A 16,253-nucleotide genomic window follows, 5' to 3' on the forward strand; every position below is an offset into this window, starting at 1 on the left:
GACAATCGAAAATTCGGTTTCTGCCTCTCTATCACTCTTGCTTATTCGATCGATAGAGAGGCAGATATAAGGATATTTAGATTTTCACGTTTTAAGGTAGGGCGTTTTGGTGTAAACAAATCGCCTTGGTGCATCAATGTCATAGTGAAAACTTGTCAAAAAACTGTTTAAGGCCTAGTATGTATCTATGCTCTATGGTTTACTAAACAAATTAGTGCTGCACTCTGGCGGCAGAACATTGCAGTAATATTCCCTATTGGATCGAGACATTATCTTTTGCGTAAAGTTGACTTACTATTATGCAAACTACGTCACCAGATGTCACTATAAAATTGATGCAATAGGGGATATTACTGCAATGTTCTGCCGCCAGAGTGCAGCACTACCGACTCTAGTAAATTCATAGACTAACCTATACATACGGTGCCTTAAACTGTTTTTAGGGTTCCGTACCCAAAGGGTAAAACGGGACCCTATTACTAAGACTTCGCTGTCCGTCCGTCCGTCCGTCCATCCGTCCGTCCGTCCGTCCGTCCGTCTGTCACCAGGCTGTATCTCACAAACCGTGATAGCTAGACAGTTGAAATTTTCACAGATTATGTATTTCTGTTGCCGCTATAACAACAAATACTAAAAACAGAATAAAATAAAGGTTTAAATGGGGCTCCCATACAACAAACGTGATTTTTGACAAAAGTTAAGCAACGTCGGGAGTGGTCAGTACTTGGATGGGTGACCGTTTTTTTTTGGTTTTTTTTTTGCATTGTGGTACGGAACCTTTCGTGCGCGAGTCCGACTCGCACTTGCCCGGTTTTTTGATAAGTTTTCACAGACAATAACATATGACATTGATGCATCAAGGCGGGTTGTTAACAAGGGCCTACTGGTAAACGCGAAAATCGACTTTTGTTATCTGCCTCTTTATCGCTTGAATATACAAGAGCGATAGAGAGGCAGAAACCGAATTTTCGATTGTCGTGTTTCACGGTAGGCCATGTGATTGACGTGGTGACGCATGATGTGTCATTGATGTTTGTTTACTGTATGTGCCATAGACCTGTATAATAGGAACAAGACATATTGTTATATACGTTAATTCCTTATACAAATAGCACCCATTTTGACGGCACCCACATAAATACATATCTATCTCGTTTTTACTCAGCACTGTTTTCCACAGCAAAGTATTTTGTGACAGTATTTCAGTACGTCCATAAAGTGTCCCATGAAAAAAAGTAAATACCTAATGCGTCCGAAAATCCGCCATGTTTAGCACCCCAGATGTCATTATCTGTCAGTTCAGCCGGTACTTGTCCAGTCAAAAAGTCGTGGTGAAAATTAATAGTACATTACTACTGAGGCCGGGACGAAAGGGGTTGCCGGCCGAAGACATATAGACTATATATCTAGGGATAGGTCTGAGCGAAGCGAGGCCGGATAGGTCTGAGCGCGGGCAACCCCATTTCCCGCCGAGGTATGTATAGTGCTTTTCTCAAACATGCAATGAAATAAATAAAATAAAAAATCCACGAAACCCAAGTTTTAAGTAAGTAAGAAAAAACTAAAAGTAAACTGCACCCAAAATATAACCAACACGTACCTATATCATTATCACGCGTATGTTTTACACGAGTCGTGTATTTTTACTACTCGTATATTTTCATGTATCTTTGATTTTTTCGCCTTGTATCCGTCTGACTGTCGTTTTTGTCACATAAGTTTACATAGTCTTTCATGTTGATATCATATTTCACATACATCGTTGCTTTATGCATGAAGTAAATAAGTATAATTTCCACAGTGTTGACGAATTTGTAGTTACATTCATTTAAAATATCCACAAAACTGTTTCTAATAAACTGTAAGACATTTTTCTTAGTTTCTCAAATAATAAAATTGCCATAAGCAACCATATACATAGGTACTTCGTCTTTGACTTGGCGGCAGAGGCAGCAAGTTATTAAAAATCAATTCTGCTTACGCTGCCAATTCCAATACCTACGATTACAATTAAAATTTCATTATTTCGTCGGAACTCATATTAAAGTCAAAAAATCAACAACGCACCATAAATCCAATAAAACAGAATGAATATTTTTCATCTTTACCTCCATAACAATTTAAAAAATATAACTACGCGTGTTTGAGTAGCTAACCTAGCTTAGTAGGTACCTTTTTACCGCTAACGTTTAGATGAAACATTTTAAATGTTTTTATTTGTGTAGTTAAATGTATAATTTAAAATTATAGAATGTATTATTTATTAAGTTCATGTTGATTTTATACAAATAAAACTGCAAATTATAGCAAACATTGTTTTTTGTTTTTTTTTTATAGGCGTAGTGGCAGAGTGTCATTACGAACCATAAAGCAAATACTGCCTCTAGTTTTTTTTAATGGATGAATGCTACGATGCTGTGTCACAAATATCTGTGAAATGAAAATTAAAAACGAGGACTTTGCCGGCCTAGGCCTGCAAGATGTGTATGAAATTCTATTAACTACCTATTGTCCTAGCCGCACCTGAAACGTCATTCTTCGCAGCCTATTACAGGGAACATAACATCAATATTTCATTGCATGTTTGAGAAAAAATATTAATTATCTCTCAATATTATGCTTATGATTGAAAATAATTGAAGCCAAAATAAATGTGAATAATTACGTCGCGAATATGCTAGTTAGGGTGCGACATAAGAAAACCACCAAATCAGCCATCTTTAACCTTACACAGGTACGCTATAATTTACATTAAAATTGGTTATTGTTAATGTTCCTGGGAAATTGTAAGGATGTTTTTCACATTATAAATAGCCAGAGATGTGACTTATTTGAAATACTTGCATTTAAAATGCAAATACAAAATGCAAAATACCTATTTTGTATTTAAATGCCTTTTGAAGAAAACTATTTTGTATTTTATTTGAAATAGTTTTTGGGACCTATTTTCTATTTTCAAAATACAAAATACTTTATAGTAGGTAGGTAATGTAGGTAGGAGTTACAATCTCTTCTGATGTTACAATCCTGGCTGGGGGTGTTACTCTCTCATTCTTTTAACATGGAACTGTTGAATCTGTTTAGTAACGTTGCACATGACCATAAGCGTAGAGAGTGGTTAAAAAAGTGGAATCTTAAGTGTTGCGAGGGTTTCAAGGCACGAGAGGAAAACAAACTTTTCTGCCCTGGTGAAACACAAACGAGACGTTTTCATCACACTAACGAGACAAGACTAAAACATTACAAATTAATGCTTTAAAAGTTGGCCGTTAAAAACCATCATCCATACCTACATGCTACCGGTTAATATGAGCAAACAACTAGAAATTTGCACTTTAGATAGAGGATTCATTTCAAAGAATAAAGACAGTCTTTTCAACTGGGAAATTCCGAGTAATACTTTTTTCTCAAACATGCAATGGAATATTGAGGTTATGTTCCTTATAATAGGCTGCGAAGTATGACGTTTCAGGTGCGGCTAGGACAAGAGGTAGATAATGGAATTTCATACAAATCTTGCAGGCCTAGGCCGGCAAAGTCCTTTTTTTTAATTTCCATTTCACAGATATTTGTGACACAGCATCGTGGCATTCAGCCATAAAAAAAACTAGAGGCAGTATTTGTTTTATGGTTCGTAATGACACTCTGCCACTACGCCTATAAAAAAAAAACAAAAAACAATGTTTGCTATAATTTGCAGTTTTATTTGTATAAAATAAACATGAACATAATAAAATATAATACATTATTAGCCAAATTCTATAATTTTAAATTATAAATTTAACTACACAAATAAAATCATTTAAAATATTTTATATAAACCTTAGCGGTAAAAAGGTCTACTCAAACACGCGTAGTTATTTTTTTTTAAATTGTTATGGAGGCAAAGTTGAAAAAATTTCATTCTGTATTTCTGTTTTATTGGATTTATGGTGCCTTGTTGATTTTTTTTACTTTAATATGAGTTCCGACAAAATAATGAAATTAATATTAATTGTAATCGTAGGAGTTGGAATTGGCAACGTAAGCAGAATTGATTTTAAATAACTTACTGCCTCTGCCGCCAAGTCAAAGACGAAGTAGGTATGTATATGGCTGCTTATGGCAATTTTATTATTTGAGACACTAAGAAAAACCGGGCAAGTGCGAGTCGCACTCGCGCACGAAGGGTTCCGTACCATAATGGAAAAAAAAAACAAAAAAAAAGCAAAAAGAAAACGGTCACCCATCCAAGTACTGACCCCTCCCGACATTGCTTAACTTTGGTCAAAAATCACTTTTGTTGTATGGGAGCCCCATTTAAATCTTTATTTTATTCTGTTTTTAGTATTTGTTGTTATAGCGGCAACAGAAATACATCATCTGTGAAAATTTCAACTGTCTAGCTATCACGGTTCGTGAGATACAGCCTGGTGACAGACGGACGGACGGACGGACGGACGGACGGACGGACGGACGGACGGACGGACGGACAGCGAAGTCTTAGTAATAGGGTCCCGTTTTACCCTTTGGGTACGGAACCCTAAAAATGGCTTACAGTTTATAAGAAACAGTTTTGTGGCATATTTTAAAGAAATGAAAGTAACTACAAAATATATTTTAAAGAAATGAAAGTAACTACAAAATCGTCAACACTGTGGAAATTATACTTATTTACTCCATGCATAAAGCAACGATGTATATGAAACATGATATCAACATGAAAGACTATGTAAACTTATGTGACGAAAACGACAGTCAGACGGATACAAGGCGAAAAAATCAAAGATACATGAAAATATACGGGTAGTAAAAATACACGACTCGTGTAAAACATACGCGTGATAAGTGTTAGTTATATTTTGGGTGTAGTTTACTTTTAGTTTTTTCTATAAATAAAACTTGGGTTTCGTGGATTTTTTATTTTATTTATTTCATTACATGTTTGAGAAAAGCACTATACATTAGGGTGGGTCATTTTTACTTTTTTTTTATTTCATAGGGGGCACAGTTAAAAAAAGGTGCCATTTGGTAATTAATTATTGCACGTATTTTTATTTTATTTTTAGCTTGAATTTTACTGCTTCCGGATGTTAGTCAAAGTTTTTGTTAAATGTATGGACATTATGAAAAAAAAATGTTTCTAGATGAGTACTTTTTTATTTATTTATTGGCTCTGAACCTTTACCATGCTATTTCGAGCAAAAAATGGTATAACTTTTTAGCAAAAGTTTGAATAAAGAGACGACACATAAATATACTCCGCAGACCATACAAAATATAACAATATTTATATGAAAACTTTGAATTCGATCCGAAGGCAGAAAATGAATTCCGATTACAGAATAATTTGAAATACTGTTTATTGGCATTATTACGCAACTTTTTGTAACTGTGCCCGAAGGATAACTAATACTTTTTTTTTCTCCATACACGAGTGACCCACCCTACTATACATACCTCGGCGGGAAATGGGGTTGCCCGCGCTCAGACCTATCCGGCCTCGCTTCGCTCGGCCGTCTATATGTCTTCGGCCGGCAACCCCTTTCGTCCCGGCCTCTGTAGTAATGTACTATTAATTCAGACTAGGTATTCACTACTCAGAGTACCTTTTATCGCAAAGTATGTATTTGTATTTTTAAAAAGTATTTTGAAAATACCTATTTCGTATTTTGTATTTAAATACAAATTCAAAAACTATTTTGTATTTTGCATTTGAAATAGTATTCTCAAGGAAGTATTTTTCACATCTCTGTAAATAGCTAGGTTCTTCTGTGCAGAGTGATAGATCATGAAGTGATTTGATTTATTTAACTATATTTTTGCGCTTAAATAATGTAAACATTTTAGCTAGGGTTGTACTTTATTTATCGACTTTGATAGCTTATTTATATTTTCTTAGTTTATCATGCTACCCAGCTTAAAACCAACTAAATTATCTTAATTAAATAATTAAAACATTTTTATAGGTTACCAAGAAATGAACATAAAAAGAAAAAGTGGCTGGAGACGGAGACCCTGACCGACTCTCGGGAGCACTCGGGTCCGTGGGGTCGTTACTCCACAAGCTGCTCTGCGGGCTTTTTTATGTTATTATTATAGTTTTTTTATATAATTAGACATTAAGAGACCATATCGTGTAGCACTCTATGGCGGTCTCGTCCAGCTCGTAGTCTTGTCAGTTTGTCACCCACCTGAGAGCGCCGCCTTGAACTTGACATACTCGTCGACGGGGCAGTCCCTGTCGTCGAGGGGCGTCGTGTAGCACTCTATGGCGGTCTCGTCCTGCTCGTAGTCATGTCAGTTTGTCATCCACCTGAGAGCGCCGCCTTGAACTTGACATACTCGTCGACGGGGCAGTCCCTGTCGTCGAGGGGCGTCGTGTAGCACTCTATGGCGGTCTCGTCCGGCTCGTAGTCATGTCAGTTTGTCATCCACCTGAGAGCGCCGCCTTGAACTTGACATACTCGTCGACGGGGCAGTCCCTGTCGTCGAGGGGCGTCGTGTAGCACTCTATGGCGGTCTCGTCCGGCTCGTAGTCATGTCAGTTTGTCATCCACCTGAGAGCGCCGCCTTGAACTTGACATACTCGTCGACGGGGCAGTCCCTGTCGTCGAGGGGCGTCGTGTAGCACTCTATGGCGGTCTCGTCCGGCTCGTAGTCTTGTCAGTTTGTCACCCACCTGAGAGCGCCGCCTTGAACTTGACACACTCGTCGACGGGGCAGTCCCTGTCGTCGAGGGGCGTCGTGTAGCACTCTATGGCGGTCTCGTCCGGCTTGTAGTCTTGTCAGTTTGTCACCCACCTGAGAGCGCCGCCTTGAACTTGACATACTCGTCGACGGGGCAGTCCCTGTCGTCGAGGGGCGTCGTGTAGCACTCTATGGCGGTCTCGTCCGGCTCGTAGTCATGTCAGTTTGTCATCCACCTGAGAGCGCCGCCTTGAACTTGACATACTCGTCGACGGGGCAGTCCCTGTCGTCGAGGGGCGTCGTGTAACACTCTATGGCGGTCTCGTCCGGCTCGTAGTCATGTCAGTTTGTCATCCACCTGAGAGCGCCGCCTTGAACTTGACATACTCGTCGACGGGGCAGTTCCTGTCGTCGAGGGGCGTCGTGTAGTACTCTATGGCGGTCTCGTCCGGCTCGTAGTCTTGTCAGTTTGTCACCCACCTGAGAGCGCCGCCTTGAACTTGACACACTCGTCGACGGGGCAGTCCCTGTCGTCGAGGGGCGTCGTGTAGCACTCTATGGCGGTCTCGTCCGGCTCGTAGTCTTGTCAGTTTGTCACCCACCTGAGAGCGCCGCCTTGAACTTGACACACCCGTCGACGGGGCAGTCCCTGTCGTCGAGGGGCGTCGTGTAGCACTCTATGGCGGTCTCGTCCGGCTTGTAGTCTTGTCAGTTTGTCACCCACCTGAGAGCGCCGCCTTGAACTTGACATACTCGTCGACGGGGCAGTCCCTGTCGTCGAGGGGCGTCGTGTAGCACTCTATGGCGGTCTCGTCCGGCTCGTAGTCTTCGTCGTCCTGTTACCCAAACAGTTATTATTAGTACATGTTCGACCACAAACTGGGGGCACCATTTATTACACTTTACACTATCATTTAACTGAGGCGGCTGATCAGAAGTTATTATTATTAGCTAAAGGCTAATTGCATTATACTGATTTGTATCATGTTAAGTAAAAATATAATATATATTCTAGTTTTATTCCCAAAACTCAGCTACCTATTAGAAAATCACCGTCAGACTTATTTAACAACCGCCTGAAATATACCTACAGATATTAATTTTGAAAGTGGTCAATTTTGATACCTATACAAACATGAAAAGTTTCCGAATTTTATTCTAATGGATATTTCACAATTTTGGAAACTCACCTACGGCACATCAGCAAGTAAAATCTAATTATTAATCCTAAAGGGGCCCACTGATTAACAGTCCGCCGGACGGTATCAGCCTGTCAGTTAGGACAAAAATTTGACAGTTTTGAACAACTGACAGGCCGATACCGGCCGGCGGACTGTTAATCAGTGGGCCCCTTTACATATCTTATCATGTAAACAAACAAACGTCAAATCCATAGAAAATGTAGACATTCGTAGTGTCAGATGTTTTTGAGGTGATCCGATAGTTACTGTAATCATCATATACAGGGTGATCAATCCAAATGGGTCAGTATGGAGAAGTCAGAAACTATGAGAGATAGCGAAATCTGTTCTTAGGAACCATGGCGTCGATTTTAGATTAGTTAAATAATAATGGCATTACATTTTTTAATATTAAGTATAATTATGTCTTTTCTATATCTCCATGGGGTCCCGGACCTTTGAGAGGCGTACGTGGGGCCGAAGCCAACAGCGCAGAGGCCCTTTAGACACTTTAATCTAAAAGCAAGGGATACACGTGGCGGATACCATCCCCGAACGCACAATGTGATACATCCGGAGATGGTCCCCGCCAGGTGCAAAGACTATTGCAGTGCAGCACTTTTGTGCTGCGATGGGAACTAAGGTCATGGGCTATAGATTTTAAAGTTGGATGGACTGGATAATGGGCTATGGGAGAGACTAGCGGACACCTGCCGTGACAATCAGTCTCAAAATTGTATAAGACAGGTGGTGACTCGCCAACTCATTGAGTGGGCCCCGCAATGGCCGCACGCACAGTGACAGTGCGAAAACAGGGCAACACTTTGGAGTGGCTGTGAGGTTGTCGAGAGGTGAGTCTGCGGTAGCCAGATCCCGGTAATCCGTTCAGCAGGCCGCCGGCGTTATGACATTTTACACTTTCAACCTGGAGCATAGGTCCCGCTCTTGCGACTCCACTCTGGCCGGCCGGTGAAGGCAAGCACAGAGGCCAGATGACAGCCCAAGTAGCACAGATAGCTCTATAACTACTCACTTTTAGTTCTATTTAACGCTCTGTGCGTATTAAGACTCTTATAAGAGCACACTCGTGGTCCTACAGCTGTATAATAGATCTCAGTGATATTTATATAGCTTAGGGCTGATTAAACGCTGCATTACGGCTCTGAAAACTACCATTAATACGCAAAGAGTGATATAAAGGTATATTTGCTACGACTTTATACAGCTTTAAGGGTTATCAAATGCTTTAACCGTTATAAGGTCTGTTTAGTGGATAAAATTACGCCATGTGCTGTATAAGGAGGTAATTGTGGACTTTTATTACGTTGACTTATTAAGGGAGCACAAGTGAACTATTATGAAGCTAATAGACGTATAATGGAACACATGTGGCACATAATACAGCTTGTCGCATAACATGTTTACCGCTAAGCAACTTTTATTACGCTGACTTTTAAGGGAGTACGAGTGAACTATTATGAAGCCAATAGACGTATAATGGAACATACGTGGCGCATAATACAGCTTATAGCTGAACATGTTTACTGCTAAGCAGCTTTTATTATTCTGACTTTTTAAGGAAGCACGAATGAACTATTATGAAGCCAATAGACGTATAATGGAACACATGGGGCGCATAATACAGCTTATCGCTGAACATGTTTACCGCTAAGCAGCTTTTATTACGCTGACCTTTAAGGGAGCACGAGTGAACTAATATGAAGCCAATAGACGTATAAATGGAACACATGTGGCGCATAATACAGCTTATAGCTGAACATGTTTACCGCTAAGCAGCTTTTATTTCACTGACTTATTATAAGGGAGAACGAGTGAACTATTATGAAACCAATAGAAGTATAATCGAACACATGTGGCGCATAATACGGCTTAGCGCTGAACATGTTTACCGCTAAGCAGCCTATTATACTACCATTGAGACTGTCTGCATAGCGGCTGTTTAAACGTTCACAAGATGCCTTATAACTGTTTAGAGGTTCACTAGTGTATCGAAATAACGACTTGGACTTTATAGTGGTTCACTTAAGTATCTTTATCAGATATATAACAGTCTTATGCTGCATATTAGAATTTCAATGGTTCACGTTGCTTTTTAACATTGATCGCCATTTTATTGTAGATAACCTACAAAATTGAAATTACTTTTCCAACTTTTAAGGGTAACAAAAAGGTTTTGTGCATGAGTTCTTAACCTAAATCATTAGTTTAGTACTTCCTATAACGTATTATTAACTTTTTATCTCATAATTCTGCCCAAACCACTGAAATAGTTTTTACACATAGCTTATTTATATCATTAAATTAAATAAATACTGATTATATTCGTGGCGCACTGAAATTTTCTTAGATAATGTATATATATAATGTCAATAAACTTGCATTCCCAAACATCTTTCTCGCGTAAATATATAAAAGATCATGTATTAACATTCAACTAAACACTTTAACAAAATGACTTATGGCGTCGTTGCGCTTAACGTTTTTACTTCAATATAAATATGTTCACCTCTGCGTTCATCGTCAGTGTCACTATACTAAATAATAGCTGCTTTTTAAGGCAGAGGTGTAAAAGTATGTTATTAATTATCTTTTATTCAGCCCAACGTCAATCTTTCCCGGTATTAGGGTGCACATGTGACATATTAGCTGAATAAAGGGTAACTGGTGGTCTCTTACCCAGTCAATATACACCTCTTATAACTCCTGTTGCCACTTATAATTCCGTTAAATTGCTGCTACAGCGCTCTTAAGTAGCTATGTGAACTTAAGGCTGCCTAATTTGTGCCCATTTAAGAGTAATAAAAGCTGAAAAGACGCTTATACAGCTCTTATGCAGCTTTTTTATTTCAGCTTCAAGCGTATTCTTACTTCATTATGCGGCTGCTATACAGCAAATCTGTGCTACTTGGGAGGGCCCTCTGGAATAGGGGTCCGCGGTGTCGCCACTCACCGTCAGCTCGCCACAAGCTGCCCCCGCGGGGTTATGTCTACTTATTAATATTACGCCTATTTTTCATCTTCCAAATCATCATCATCATCGTCGACAGTGTCTACAGGGGCCACACCTTTGTTCAAGTCCGGGTTGAAGCAAGAAAACCCCTCGCATATTTTGCATACTGGGGAACAGACTATCCCACTTTTTACACAAGAACACTTAAGAGTGGAACATCCACTTTTGCACGAGCAAAATATAAGGGCCATTATTTCACCTGAAGCTGGTGGTAGGGTAGTGCGAACAGGACACATGCCACCATCTTGACGACTCCAACCCCACTCTACAGGCTTCAGTTTACTTCCCAGCCACTGTTGGACTTGATACTAAGATGGGTCAAATTGCATTGCATCAATTTTTTGGACGTTCGACGGTTTAAAAGTCGCTGAGTTTGGCACCACACAGTTGGAGGAACAAAGATTCACCTGCAAGCCATACTTCTTCAGCTGCAGCAGTCTTCTTGTTGAGAACTGCTGCACACTTGTAGGGCAGGATTTTACTCCAGCATATTAAGAAGCTGTTAAGATAAGGTAAAAACCTTTGCCGTAAATAGCGCTGGTTGTGTCACAATCGAAAAATGCGTGTGCTATGTAGTTTTTGACATTCACTTCACATGTTGCTGTTGGAGGTCGGTTGAAGAAAACATTCTCTTTTAGCTCGTCCGATTTTGGGTTGAAGCAACAATAAATGTTCCTCAGAATGACTGAGAGCAATCAGGATAACCATCACATCCACGTTCATCAAGGCGGTTTACAAAGGGCCTACCCGGAAACGCGAAAGTCGAAGCTGAAACTGAAAACTGAAATCGGCCAATTAATTAAATAAATAAGTTTTTGGCATTGGCATTTTAGGTACAAGGTTTTATCGCTGACTGTACTTTTCTTACGACAGACAACTAATACTCATCGAGACAATTCTAAAAACCCCTAATACAATTTGGTTGCGTTGTTTCATCACAGAGTTCCTATGGCCACCTCCTGTTTCCGTCATCAGATCAGCTCGATGGTACCATAATATTGCATTGTCATCCGATTTACATATATATGCAAAATTTCAGCTTCATTGGATGTCGGAAAGTGGGTCAAATTTAGCTTGCAAGATTTGTCCCGTTTAACTACATATTTACATACATAGGTACATTGCAAGTTAAATAAAAACTTGTAAAAACTTTCTGTGCACCTTATAATCAACAATGACTCAATTTCAGAGCATGAAATATGAAAAAAAAAACTTACTCAAAAGAATAGAACGCAAACGTGTATTTTTCTTTTTTTCGACAAAAATCATAAATATCTTGTTAAATATTGATCGTATTGGTATGAGTGTGGTCTCATTCGATTCACCGCAAAAAAATACGCACGAAAATGACACCTCACTTGCCTAGTTTTGAAATGTGGTTGTTTTTAAATGAACCCCTTGCACATATCCCCCAGAAAAGGGGTAGGACGCCTAAATTTTTTTAGGACTCGGCAGATCCTCGTTTCTAGTGCCAAGATAAAGGTCAAACTACTTTTAATTGATGTACATATTTTGCCGCCAAATGACCATATTTAGGCTTATTTTACCCATAGTATAATGTCGGTATTTAACTAACCATAAGACAAACTCTTTATTTCATTTACACGAGCGGAGCCGCGGGCCTGAAGTGATTATTACAGTGTAATTCCATGGTAAAGTATGATAATATCTTTGAGGAGTGTTTGTTAACTTACATGATAGGACAAGGAAGGATACACTTTAGACCTATCCCTCCACCTTATATAACAAAGTCCCCCGCCGCGTCTGTCTGTTTGTGTTTGTATGGTCGCGATAAATTCAAAAACTACTGAACGGATTTCCATGCGGTTTTCACCTATCAATAGAGTGATTCTTGAGGAAGGTGTATAATTAGTTAACCCGTGCGAAGCCGGGGCGGGTCGCTAGTAGGTACTATGTATAATGGCGGGAAGTGAACTGACGGAATCGCTGTCGTAGTGTGCGATGTTGGCGGCGAGGTCGACGCCCTGGTGCGCGGCGTTCTTGACGGCCATGCGCGACAGGTTCTCCAGGTACTCGTTGTTCATGTCGTCTATGTCGTCCTCGTCGCTCGACAGGACCTCTGGATATATACAAAATACCATAATTACTCAATTGGTTTATAAACACATTTAGGGCATTTTCGCGAGAAGTGATCCAATCAACTTTTTTCCAACAACAAGAGGGTCACGAGCTTTTCGATCCTACTAGAAGAATAAAAGCGTCCCAAATTATGTTTTTCCAATCAGTAACCATTTATCAAACACTTTGTACGGCGGCAGGCGTGGCTCACTCCGCGATTTCGTCGCTTTGCTCCAGGTAGCTAAAAGTAAGTACATCCATTCCACACCAATTTTGGTGGCTAGCCATAAGCCGCGCGTGGCGCTGTAGCCACCTAGCGGCCGTATCTGTCCTGATCGTAACAGACGCGTTTTGTTAGAGAGCGAGTCTTCTGTACCTAGTATGTACATTTATTTATTATTTATTCGGTAATTTCGCTAAATTTCACATGTTAAAATTTATGGGCTTTTATTTCTGACACTATGTTATCTAGCAAAAAATAATGGCTACAAATATAATGACCACCAAAAAATAGTTTGGTACCCTAAATAAAAAAATCATGCTTACCAAAAAAAAATACTGAACACCAAAAAAATAAGGCCTAAAAATACAAAAGTGCCACCGTTTTAATTACGACTGTCCTTGAAATTGTATTCAAATACCAAATATATTGAATGACCACCAAAAATCATTAATGATCACCAAATCTTGAAGACCAAATTAATGCGATATTTTCACCTAAATAAACCACTACGATTACCAAAAAATGTATACATATTACGAAATAAAGTAAACGGATGCCAAAATTACTAGCCCCTCCCGCTCAACCCCCCGTACCCCGCAACAGCATACCTACCTAACCTACTTTTCTAGTAGCATTTCGTTATGCTACTAGAAAAATAAGTTAAACTGCTATAAGTTAAGTGGGCCAGGTTAGGTTTGAACTGCGACCCATACAGAAAATAAATGCTACTAGAAAAGTAAGTTAGGTTAGGTTTCAACTGCGACCCTTACAGAAAAGATATGCTATCAGAAAAGTGGGTTAGGTTAGATTTGAATTGCGACCCTTACTGAAACCAAATGCTACTATAAAAATGGGTTAGGTTAGGTTTGAACTGCGAGCCTTACAGAAAAGAAATGCTACTGGAAAAGTGGGTTAGGTTAGGTTTGAACTGCGACCCTTACAGAAAAGAAATGCTACTAGAAAAGTTGGTTAGGTTAGGTTTGAACTCTACCCATACAGAAAATTAATGCTACTAGAAAAGTGGGTTAGGTTAGGTTTGAACTGCGACCCTTACAGAAAGAAATGGTACTAGAAAAGTGGGTTAGGTTAGGTTTCAACTGCGACCCATACAGAAACGAAATGCTACTAGAAAAGTGGGTTAAGTTAGGTTAGAACTGCGACTGTTAAATGACAAGAAAAGGAGCGGTCGTCCGCGTACTGCTAGGACTCGAGCGGTTTAGACTAGACAAAAAAATTCAAAATCGCTCTCCTTCTTGATGCAACTGGCAAATCGTATTACTTTTTGGCAACCGGGTTTTTTTAACCTAATTAGACCCCGCTGAATCCGAATTTGCCGGTTGCTCGATCGAAATCTTGACCAGAAGTGAGATATTTGACATTAAAGGTCCCTTTTTTTAGGGTTCCGTACCCAAAGGGTAAAACGGGACCCTATTACTAAGACTTCGCTGTCCGTCCGTCCGTCCGTCCGTCCGTCTGTCACCAGGCTGTATATCACGAACCGTGATAGCTAGACAGTTGAAATTTTCACAGATGATGTATTTCTGTTGCCGCTATAACAACAAATACTAAAAACAGAATAAAATAAAGATTTAAATGGGGCTCCCATACAACAAACGTGATTTTTGACCAAAGTTAAGCAACGTCGGGAGGGGTCAGTACTTGGATGGGTGACCGTTTTCTTTTTGCTTTTTTTTGTTTTTTTAGTTTGCATTATGGTACGGAACCCTTCGTGCGCGAGTCCGACTCGCACTTGCCCGGTTTTTAGTTTTCCGTAACGGTGGCGCATAGCAAAAAATGTTCTAACACATAAGTAATCTGCATATAATTGCCTACAAGAATTTTTCGTAAATAACCCATAAACGGTGGCCAATATCAAAAAATGTTGTTAAACGTTAATAATCTACACAAAATTTTGAATAAAAAAGATTCAGTAGGTACACTTTTCGCATGGATCAATATTTAAAAAGATAATAAAGAGGAAATCAAGGGGGGAGGCCTTTGCCCAGCAGTGGGACACCGTATAGGCTTATAAAGAAAAAAAGAAAAAAAAAGAGGGATAGTTAATTATAATATTTTCTAAGATTCCTTGCTTTTATTTTTTCGTTAATAATTTGAAAAGTATGACACATAGCAAAAAAAAATCGAATACGTAAATAATAGACATAAAATTTTCTACAAGAAACATGTAGAACACTTTTCGCTAGCATCAATATTTACAAAGACAAAGCAGCGGGTAAGTTAATTATAATCAATTTTAAAGTCCCTTTTAGTTTTTTGTAAATAACTCGTAAACGGTGTCCCATAGCAAAACAGGTTTTTAAGAATAAATTATCTACATAAAATTTTCTCCAAAAAACATCTCGAACAGTTTTCTCTAGGATCAATATTTAAAGCAATATTAAAGGAAGAAAGTAAATTATAATCAGTTCACAGGTCACTTTTTATTAGTTTTTCGTAAATAACTCGTAAACGGTGGCCTGTTGCAAAATAATATTCAACATAAAATTGTCCACAAAAAAGGTTCTGTACACGTTTTCGCTACGATCAATATTTAAAGAGGTATGAAATGGTGTAATTATTATATAAGTTAATTATTTTAGGTTTTCGTAAATGACTCATAAACGGATAAATGGGGGTGGGGGGTTTAAATGGTGATTGTTAGGCTATGGGGCGGTCTAAAATTTTGAAAAAAATATACGCAATTACGCACGTCGCACATTACTTAGTTTTTGAACAGGCCTCTACGGGTTTTTAAAGGCAATTCACTCGCGTTTCACATATAAAAAATACATTGTTGAAAATTGGCTAATGTACGAAACCCTTGCAACGCGAGTCCTACTCGCGCTTGGCCGGGTTTTTCCTTTTGAGGTACGGAACCCTATGATGGAACATGTGAATTGATCGTAATGAACTTTCTTTCTTTAATATCGTTTCAAATATTCATCCCAGAGAAAAGTGTTCAACATGTTTTTCGTAGAAAATTTTATGCCGATTTTTTTATTTACAAGAACATTAAGTACTTATTTTGATATGAGCCTTATTTTACGAGTCATTTACGAAAACCGAAGCG

At 39.1% G+C, this 16,253-nt stretch overlaps 1 protein-coding gene across 1 annotated transcript in view; it reads right to left on the reverse strand.

Annotated features, from left to right (window-relative positions):
• Nucleotides 1-16,253, reverse strand: part of LOC134678974 (importin-7) — a 103,207-nt gene that overhangs the window by 3,995 nt on the left and 82,959 nt on the right. The window contains exons 12-13 of the mRNA XM_063537733.1: nucleotides 12,822-12,961; nucleotides 7,394-7,505 (exon numbers count right to left, since the gene is read on the reverse strand). Of these exons, the coding sequence (XP_063393803.1) occupies nucleotides 7,394-7,505; nucleotides 12,822-12,961 (252 nt within the window). The remainder of the gene's footprint in view (nucleotides 1-7,393; nucleotides 7,506-12,821; nucleotides 12,962-16,253) is intronic.

Source organism: Cydia fagiglandana, chromosome Z (genome assembly GCF_963556715.1).
Source record: "Cydia fagiglandana chromosome Z, ilCydFagi1.1, whole genome shotgun sequence".
NCBI lineage: Eukaryota > Metazoa > Arthropoda > Insecta > Lepidoptera > Tortricidae > Cydia > Cydia fagiglandana.